Here is a 10,744-nt window from a genome sequence, read left to right as displayed (position 1 = left end):
TCCTTGATAGTCTATTTATGCCATATATTATGGCCCCTAAATTTGCCCCTAGTTTTTCTTGAGGAACTTTATAGTTTTGGGTTTTGCACTTAAGTCTTTGATCCATCTGGAATTAGGTTTTGTGTATGGTGTGAGGTACAGATCTTGTTTCATTTTTCTGCAAATGGATATCCAATTTTGCCAGCACCATTTATTAAACAAACATTCTGTTCCCCATTTAATGGATTTTGGCCCTTTGTCAAAGATCAGCTGACCATTGGTCCATGGATCTATTTCTGGATTCTCAATTCTATTCCATTGGTCTGTGTGTCTCACCAGTCATATCTTGAGTGCCTTCCAACCTGAAGGGCTTATCTTCCACTAATCAGTCAGACAGTATTTCACTGCTATTCATAGGATTTTCCCTGGCCAAGTCTTTGAGAAGTGGATGGCCCCTTCCTTCTTTCTAGTCTGTTTTAGTCTGGAAGCTCTGCTGAAACCATCCACCATGGGTGACCTTGCAGGTTTTTGTAATACCAGTGGCACAGCCTCCAGCCTCACAGCAACACACAAGCCACCACAGTATGACAAACTGACAGACAGCTGGTGAGGTCTTGCCATGTTGTTGTTGTCATGTGCCGTAGAATTGGACATGACTCGTAGCGATCCCTCCTTAGGTTTCCAAGGCAGTATCACTGTGGTGGTAGATTGCCCAACCTTCCTTCCAAGGAGTGGCTGGTGGGTTTGAACCACCAGCCTTTTGAACCACCAGCCTTCTGTTTAGCAGTCAAGTGCCTTAGCCACTACACTTGGGATAGATAAACAAACCAGTGGAACAAAATAAAATTGCATTATCCAATATCACAACCACCAACTCTGTGTGCCACCTGAGAACTTGAAATGTGGCTAGTACAAATTGACATGTCCTGGAAGTGTAAAGTACACTCTGAATTAGGAGCTCTGACAGCATAGTGCTTAAGGTATTTGCTAACCAGGAGGCTGGCAGTTCAAACCCACCAGCCACTCCTCAAAAGAAAGATGGGGTGATCTACTTTGGTATTTATACCACCTTGGAAACCCAAGAAAGGGTCGCTGTGAGTCAAATCCAACTTGACAGCAGTGAGTTTGGGTTTTTTGGTTTTAGTATGAAGAAGGGAATATATAAAATATTTCATTTTTTTTTATATTGGTGATATGATAAAATTATATTTTGGATATATTAGTTTAAATAAAATATTAAACTCAATTTCACCTATTTTTTTGTTTTTTTATTTGACTACTAGAAAATTTAAAATTACAAATATGGCTCACATTATATTTCATTTGGACAGTGCTTAAGTAGAAAACCAAACTCACTGCCATGGAGTTGGATCCGACTCATAGCAACCCCTCCTTGGATTTCTGAGGCAGTGTCACTACAGGAGTAGATTGCCCAACCTTCCTTCTGGTGCTTAAGTAGGGAATCCATAAATCATGTGATCTGATTTATGACAAAAGGTGGAAAGGGGAAGCTTTTCAGTAAATTCCACTGGATCAATTGAATATCTACATGCCAGAAATGAACTTTAATCTTTACTTCACACTAGCTCTAGATGCAGAAATTAATTTGAAATAGTTCATAGGCTTAGTGAGAGAGGTAAAACAATAAAGCTAAAAAATCACAAATAGCAGAATATCTTCGTGACTTTTATTTCAGCAAAGGTTCTTAAACAAAACACTCAATTAATCAAACCAAACTCACTGCCATTGAGTTGATTCTGACTCATAGCGACCCATTGTTGGGTTTCTAAGATGAAATCTTTATGGAAGCAGACTGCCTCTTCTTTCTTCTGCTGGTAGGTTCAAGCCACCACATTTTTGGTTAGCAGCCAAATTCCTTAACCATTACTCCTCCAGAGCTCCCAAAACCAAACCCATTGCTGTCAAGTCAAGTTAGTTCTGTCTCATAGAAACCCTATAGGGGAGAGTAGAACTGTCCCATAGGGTTTCCAAGGCTGTAAATCTTTATGGAAGCCTACTGCCACATCTTTCTCCTGTGGAGCTGCTGGTGGCTTCAAACCGCTGACCTATCAATTGTAGCTGAGTACTTTAACCACTGTGCCACCTGGGTGCCTTATCACACATAAGAGAATAGATGATCTGGTCATCAAAAGACATTTTGAAAGATTGAATGGCCATAGACAGGTAGAAAGCATTTGCAATCTTACAGGACTCTTCCCCAGAATATATAAAGAACTCCCACGAATAAATAAAACAGTACATTGAAAAATAGGCAATATAGAATTGAATAGAAGCTTCACTAGGGAAGAGACCTAGATGGCCCAAACTGCTCGGCATTCTCAGTTACGAAGGAAACGCACGTAAAGAAGATGAAACTGCCCATCCCCTAGAATGGCTAAAAGCTTTAAAGACTGACATCAATTCAGCAGGAACTCTCATGTACTGCTGATGAATGTGAAAGTTGCTAAAATCACTTTTTTGGGGAAAAATGGACAATATCAGTTAAAACTAACATATACCTACCCTATAACCCAACAGTTCCACTGTTAGGTATATATCTAAGATAAGCAAGTGTGTTTGTCCACCAGAAAATAAGCACACCAATGTATATATGATCTTTATGCATAATATAAAATTTAGAAGCACCTCAAAAAGTTTCTCAGCACTAGAAAGGATAAATAACTGATAGTGTATTTATACAATGAAATAATAAACTGTAATACAAGAGAATTAACTACATGCTATATGATTACATGAAGTTTAATAACTGCGAGTAGCTGGTGGGTTTGAACCACCAATCTTCTAGTTAGCAGTCAAATGCCTTAGGCACTATGCCACCAGAGATCCTTCATAATAGGCAAAACTAGTCTAAGATGATGAAAGTCTATATATTGGTTACTTTTGATACTGTTCACTGGGATCAAGGGGTTATATCCAGTGGTGGCCTGAAGGTGTCTTCCAGAATGTTGGAAATGTTATATATCTTGTTTCGGGTGGTAGTTGCCAAGTGTGTATGTGGGTATATAGAAATTCATCAAGGTGTACGCTTAAGATTTGTGAACGCTGTATGTGTGCGATACCTCAATTTTTTTAAAATAATACTTTGTTTGCCATGAAGGTTTATGTAGCACTTTAGGTTCCCATTCAACAATTTCTACAGAAGTTGTTCAGCAACATTAGTTACATTCTTCACATTGTGTGAACATTCTTATTTCCATTCTGGTGTTAATTATATTTACACCCTCATCTTTGTTTTAAAGTAAATGTTGACGGTTTAGTCTCATAGGTGATTTTTTAAACAATCACAGTACTTGTGGGGGATAGTCATTACTTTTGAGGCAGTTTGTTATTTAGCTGCAAGGTGACCTTGGAGGTTAATTTCCGTTCAAGGTTTGAAGAGTATCTCAGGGCAGTCCTCTCAGGGAGTCCTCCAGTCTCAACTAGTCCAGTAGGTCTGGGTTTTGTTTCTGTTTTTGAGGAATTTGAGGTTCTGTCTCGCGTTTTTCTCCTATTCTGTCAGGGTCCACCCATTGTGGCCCTGATCAGAATGGTCAGTAGTGGTAGCCAGGCACCATCTAGTGCTTCAGGCCTCAGGATCGATGAGGCTGTGCTTCCTGTAGACTGTTTGTCCTGCAGATAAATTTCTTTTTCGGGTCTTTGGTTTCCTTCTTTTTTTCTTGCTCTGGACAAGTAGAGACCCATAGTTGTACCTTAGATAGCCTTTTGCAAGCTGTTAAGACCCCAGAGACTATTCACCAAACTAGCATGTGGAACATAGCTTTATAAAGTATATTATGCCAGCTGACCTAGATGTCCTATGGGACTATGGTCTTGATCTTTTAAATTGAGAAGTCTAATTCCACAAGGTCTTTGGTTGTGTCCAAGAAGTATCCATACTGTGCCATCATGTATTTTATTTTATTATCTGTATGAATATATGTGCATTCAGTCACATAGAAGCATATACCTGCATGTGCGTATATGCATATATGTTTTTGTTGTTGTTATGTGCCGTCAAGTTGGACCCGACTCATAGCGACCCCTCCTTGGATTTCCGAGGCAGTATCACTATGGAAGTAGATTGCCCCATCTTCCTTCCGAGGAGTGGCTGGTGGGTTTGAACTGCCAGCCTTCTGGTTAGCAGTCAAGTGTCTTAGCCACTATGCTATCAGAGCTCCTAAATGCATATAGGAGATATGCTATACACCTAAGATATACACACCTATACACATAAGTATTTACATACATACATACACCCACACACATATTTTTTGGTTGTTATTGTTGCTGTTTCAAAATTTTATGTGCCTTAACAATTACCAGTAGGTCCTTTTTTCTTCTTTACTTTTTAGTGACATTGTTAATCTTTGACAAGCTGTGTACATTTCATCCTCATTCAGTGTTACCTTACCCATCACCAAAAATAACATGTGTCTAGTATCTAGGAAGGTTGGGCAATCCTACTTCCGTAGTGATACTGCCTCGGAAACCCAAGGAGGGGTCGCTATGAGTCGGGGCCGACTCGACGGCACATAACAACAACAATATCTAGGAAGCGAATTCCTCTCACCCATCCCTGGTAACCACTATTGAACATTAGTTTCTGTGTCACTTAATATCCATGATATGTTTTGTGAAATAGGACGTTATGTGACTTGGATGTTGTGTGAACACCATATCATACACAGGCATGCCCTAGATTATGAATGAGTTCCATTCCTAAGTCTGTCTTTAAATCACATTTGTATGTTAAGTTGGAACTGTTAGGCATGATTTGTATCTATTATCAGTACATCAGATATTTGTCTTGGTATATAGTATATAGGGTAGCTTTCTAATATAAAAAACATTAAAGAAATACTTCCCGATACACTAAAACATCTTTAACATAATAATACATTAGTAATATATTAACGTTTTGATGTGTGTCACAAAGTAGTTGTTGTTGTTTGTTGTTATGTGCCGTCGAGTCAAACCCGACTCACAGCGACCCCTCCTTGGGTTTCCGAGGCAGTATCACTACGGAAGTAGGATTGCCCAACCTTCCTTCCGAGGAGTGGCTGGTGGGTTTGAGCCGCCAGCCGTCTGGTTAGCAGTCAAGTGCCTTAGCCACTATGCTACCAGAGCTCCTCACAAAGTAGTAGTACCCATTTGTTATTATGAATTGTATATACCATAGTATATACCTCAAATTTTTAATATAAAATTTTGCAGGTGTTGGGACCACAGATGAATATGCAATTGGACGTTTCCCAAATGGGACATTATGTAGTGCGTGACTGTATTTACTTATTCATGTCTTTTCATAAAAGTGAGAGCATATATATTTTTTTTGTGATTGACTTATTCAACATAATGTCCTCCAAGTTCATCCATGTTTCCAGATCTTATGGGAACTCATTTATCATTGAGTAGTACTCCACTATATGTATGTACCACATTTTACTTGTCCATTAATTCATTGAAACAACTTAGGTTGTTTCCATCTTTTTGCTGTTGTGAATAGGGCTATGATGAACATAATCGTGTGTATGTCTGTTAGTGGAATTGCTAGGTCATATGGCAGCTCTACTTCTAGTTTTTTGGGGAACCACCAGACTGTTTTCAGCAACAGCTATACCATTTTGCATTCCCGCTAGCAATGGATGAGGGTTCTGGTTTCTCCACGTTGCCTCCAATACTTGTTATTTTCCATTTTTGTTTTGCTTTTATCTTGGCCATCCTAGTGGGAATAAAATCCTTGATAATTTTTAAAGAATTATATTGGTATGACTGATGTGTTCTTGATGATGAAGACCCTGTCTAATTTACTTTTTTAAGACCAGTACAAAAATATAGAAGGTACTTAGTAAATAATGTGGAAGAAATTTTGGAAGGACATGAAGTAGGAAGATAGGAAGGATGTTAATCTAGTTTGTCTTAACCCAGCACCTGTTCCTTTACTGCCAGCTTGCCATATTCAGAGTTCTGTTTCTTGGCTGGCAGTGTCAGTGGTGGTGGTCCTTGTTACTCATGAAAGTAAGCCTGGTTCTGGCTCGTTGCCATTAGCCATCCAGTGTATGATCTTTCTAAATGGATGGAGAAAGGGAGACTTAAGTGACTGACCAATAGTAATAGCTGTCACCAGTCTTTTGACCTAGAGTTGGGTGCTTTATTTGCTCATTGTATTCACTTCTCTCTCTCTTTTCCTCTTCATTTGGCATTCAACAGATATTGATCATTCACTGTGTACCTAGTCTTTTCTAGGCACTTAGCTACATCAGTGAACAAAACAAATAAGAGTTTACATTGTGGTGAAAAAAGACAGGCAATAAACACTAAACCGTCTCCTCCTTCATCCCCTTGCCTTGCTTAAGAAGCAAGCAAACAGATACTTAAGCAGAAAAGCAACAGCTTCATCTGTCCCTCTCCTTTTCTTTATATTGCATATTAAGCACAGTTCACTTGCCTTCTTGAGCAGTGGGAAGGGACTCTTGTCATTTTGGATTAACTTCAGCATGGCACTTAGCACAGTGCCATGTGTCCAGGGAGTCTATAGATATTTGTAACCTGTGGGGGCATCTGTCTGTACCTGCTGATTTCCATAATTCTTTCTTGCCATCTGTCACCTCCTCCCTTTTTTTTTTTTTTTTTTAACTGTCCCTTTTCTGAGAAAAGTTTGATTTCAGATTTAAAAAAAAAGGTATAACGTTTTCTCTAATGGAATGGCTGTGGGACTGTGGAACGGTTAGAATGGGTAGACTGAAGACAGTGATATGCAACAAATGATCCTTCTGGGAAGTTCCAAACAGGAGCCTAGGACAGTGAATTGGCAGTTGTAGGGCGGTTATGATGAACGTTCTTTCCATATCCTTGCTTTAAGCCACATATTGTAATAACTACTGGATCTGAAAAGGACACAGTACTTGTACCCATTGCCACCGAGCCTGTTCTGACTCATAGTGACCCTGTAGGACAGAGTAGAACTGCCCCCTAGGGTTTCCAAAACTGTGGATCTTTATGGGAGCAGACTGCCATGTCTTTCTCCCACAGAGCAGCTGGTGAGTTCAAACTGACAATCTTTCTGTTAGCAGCCAAGTACTTGACCACTGCACTACCAGGGCTCCTGCAGTGCATACAAAACTACTAAAATAAAACTGCTTGAATAAAGTCCGAGAAAGATGTTAAACACAAGTGTATTCTGACTCAATAAATATTTTTAAAGTTTGTCATTTTAAAAGATTTTATTATCAACACTCTGTAGAGAGAAGTTTCATGGGAATTAGCAGCCAAGAAAATTCAGTATATATCCTGAATGGGAAAGAAGGAAGGACTTAATTTGTTTCCACTTGGGGTTTACATTCAAAGGATCATCTATTAAAACAGAATGTCCTGTCTAGGTATAGAGCATAAAGATGGTACTTTTTAATGCAAAATAATTATACCTTAATTTGCATGGTGCTTACTGTTCAAGATATGTTTTCACATGTCATTTTATCCTCACTGGTTACTACCCAGTGAGATAGGTATTTTTCACTCCTATTTTAATAGACTTGAAAGTGAAGAGATGTTCATTGAGTTGCCTGAAGTGCATCTTGGACTGTACCCTTGTACTCTTTTCTGTTACAGCTTCCTAAAAATTGTAAACCACAGCACGTGGCAGTTTTGGCAGAGAAGGGAAGTCTAGGACCAATTTTAGTGACTCTGAAGGCAGATCTGAAATCAAGAGTCTGAGAAACCTCCTGTGGAACAGGAAGGTGATAGGGTTGTACCCAGAGGTTAGACCCCACCCCTTTGTAGTCTAGCTGTGCAAAGTGTTTGTGATCTTTTGATTATTCTGTGGGCTGATAAGCAGGAGATATCAATATCCAAAGATGGGGAACTCTAAATGAATTAGTAGCTATTGTGCTATTTTATTTTTATTGTGATTTGGGTGACAGTTTACAGAGAAAATTCGTTTTCCATACAGCTGCTCATACACATTTTGTTTCATAACATTGACTGCAATTCCTCACAGTGTAACAGCTCTCTTTCCACTTCCTCCCTATAGTTGTCTTCTCCTTGTGTCCTTCTCTCCCATGTTGTGCTTTTTCTTGTAGGTTTTTTTTTTTTTTTGCCTTGGAATCTGTGATGCCAGTAGTTTATTTTCTTTTTAACCTGTGTCTCTAGGAGCCTCCAGAAGATGATGCAAACATCATTGAGAAAATCCTAGCATCTAAGACTGTCCAAGAGGTCAGTGGCTCATGGGTCTAGCTTTTATATCACTAGCACAGATGAAGAGGTATTTGGCCAGAGAACTTGGAATGGTTATTTTTGGTGGTGTGAGACCTGGGCAAGAATATTGTCTGGCTAGTCAACATCTGTTTTTATCCCCAAAGACAATTTTAGGATATAAGATTCGTACATATCTGAGTATGGACCAGATTAACTTTTTCTCATTGTAATCCTAGCAAAAGGTATTTAACCCTTTGTTGCTGTAGCCCATTAAAGTCAGCAGAAGGCCACAAAAAGGAGATGGAAAAAGAGTCCTCATGAGAGCATTATGGGTTTCTTTTTCCTTCTATCTTTCTTTAGACTATAAGGCTATCTCAGGGCTGTTGTAGGGTCCTTAGAGAAAGTTCCTGAAGGGGGAGGGTGTGGTGGTGGCACTGGTGAAAGCATAATTTTACCTTTACTTCAAGTATTTATGAAAATGAAGTTCTTTGGGAGTGAACGCCACTGGTGTTTTGGCCTCAGAGATAAATGAATTCATTTCATACTGACATTTCCTAGAACCGTGGGCCAGTTTGGGTTTATTACCTGAACCCTGCCCTGGCCTGGACCTTGGTAGGATACACGGAGGATCTGAGTCCATGTTTTACTTCATAGCTGTTCCTTTGGAAAACCTGGTCAGTAGCTGTCAGGAAAAGACCTGGGGAAATGGGAATATCCTCAGGAAATCTTACTAAAGTCAGGAAGAAGGGTTGATTGCCCTTTTTTAGGGGGGAGGGGGGGAGGGGATGCACCTGAGGGTGATCTGTGATCTGCAAGGGATCTGGGCTAATACCTACTTGCTCTTGGTTACAGGTTCATCCTGGAGAACCCCCATTTGACTTGGAGCTATTCTACGTTAAGTATAGAAATTTGTACGTCTACTTAATGTATTTTTTGGTATTTGGTTTTTGTATGAATAAAACTTACTTTCCCTCATCACATCGTTAGCTTCTCTATTTTCAGAGAATGGCCCCTCTAGAGCATGAACCACAGATCTTGATTGACTCGAGCTCATTTTAGGCAGTAATATTTACTTCTGGCTGAACTTAGGGCACACAGAGAGCTTTTTAAAACTACTAAAGCCCTTGCTCCACTTAAGACAGCTTGACTCAGGTTCTGGAAGTGGGCCTTAAGGATCATGGTTTCTTAAAAATTCCCTGGATAATTCTCATTTGCACCCCGAGTAGAGACCATTGTCCTCTAACTTATGTGCTTTTTTGCCTCTTGTATTTCTCTGTCCTTAGCTGTTACTTGCCCCCTTTCACTAGTGTGTATTAATGATAGTCTGCCTACACCTGCCCTCCCTCTGCTCTGAGCCAGTTTCTGTAGACGCTATAGAGAGATCGGTTGCTTAGAATTACTCTGTTGTTTTGTTTTCTCCTTTACTCTTAAGGGCAAAGCCCTTCTAAGCCCGGTCCTTAGCAGTTTTGTAACAAACCACTCTACTGCGTCTGTGTTAGATGGCCATCTGTTCATTGAACACCTACCTTAAAGCTCAATCATTTGCTAGCTATAAGCTTGTTTCACAATTTATATGTCTTTGGATAGTTCCTACTTACATTGTAAATGGGCCACAATGGAAGAGCTCGAGAAGGATCCTCGCATCGCACAGAAGATCAAGCGATTTAGGAATAAGCAAGCCCAGATGAAGCACATTTTTACTGAGGTGAAGCAATATTTACTAACTCATTTGATCACTGCCCTTTCTTGCAGTATTGAATTCTGGGTTTCACTTTCTAAATTTCTAGGTCCAGGTGGAAGTCCTGTGCAGATCTGTTGGTCAGGTCATATTGCTGAGTGCAAAGCTAGACCAGATTTAAGCTAAAGAAAACAAATTATCCATAAACGTATGAAGAGTAAACCTTACAAACTGACAACTCATAAGAATATATATCTTAGCCAGGATACTTATAAATAGGTAGGACAAGAGGAATGTATATGATTCAGTATATGATGTTTTCAAACACCTCCATAGGTCAATTTTAATAGAAAAGCAACAAAGATAGAAATGTTAGAAGAAAACAAATAAATAATTATATCAACTTGGGGATTTCTGAATGTCATACATATAAGAGGAAGGATTGATAAATTCAAATATTGAAAAATTTGTACTCTCTATGCATTGAAGGAAGAGCTCTGGTAGCATAGTGCCTAAGGCACTTGACTGCTAACCAGAAGGCTGGCGGTTCAAACCCACCAGCCACTCCTCGGAAGGAAGGTTGGGCAATCTACTTCCGTAGTGATACTGCCTCGGCAACCCAAGGAGGGGTCGCTATGAGTCGGGGCCGAATTGACGGCACACAACAACAACAACAACAACATACATTGAAGGGAGCTCTGGTAGCATAGTGCCTAAGACACTTGACAGCTAATTAGAAGGCTGGCAGTTCAAACCCACCAGCCACTCCTCGGAAGGAAGATGGGGCAGTCTACTTCCGTAGTGATACCGCCTCGGAAACCCAAGGAGGGGTCGCTGTGGGTCAGGTCCGACTTGATGGCACATAACAACAACAACATACATTGAAAAATGACA

At 39.8% G+C, this 10,744-nt stretch overlaps 1 protein-coding gene across 1 annotated transcript in view; it reads left to right on the top strand.

Annotated features, from left to right (window-relative positions):
• CHD6 (chromodomain helicase DNA binding protein 6) overlaps positions 1 to 10,744 on the top strand; it is a 252,751-nt gene that overhangs the window by 50,297 nt on the left and 191,710 nt on the right. Inside the window, exons 5-7 of the mRNA XM_042783610.1 lie at positions 8,128 to 8,190; positions 9,025 to 9,083; positions 9,760 to 9,877. Of these exons, the coding sequence (XP_042639544.1) occupies positions 8,128 to 8,190; positions 9,025 to 9,083; positions 9,760 to 9,877 (240 nt within the window). The remainder of the gene's footprint in view (positions 1 to 8,127; positions 8,191 to 9,024; positions 9,084 to 9,759; positions 9,878 to 10,744) is intronic.

Source organism: Orycteropus afer, unplaced genomic scaffold, assembly GCF_000298275.1.
Source record: "Orycteropus afer afer isolate SDZICR_OR568_19922 unplaced genomic scaffold, OryAfe1.0 scaffold00020, whole genome shotgun sequence".
Lineage (NCBI taxonomy): Eukaryota > Metazoa > Chordata > Mammalia > Tubulidentata > Orycteropodidae > Orycteropus > Orycteropus afer.
This window is presented reverse-complemented; position numbering and strand designations above follow the sequence as displayed.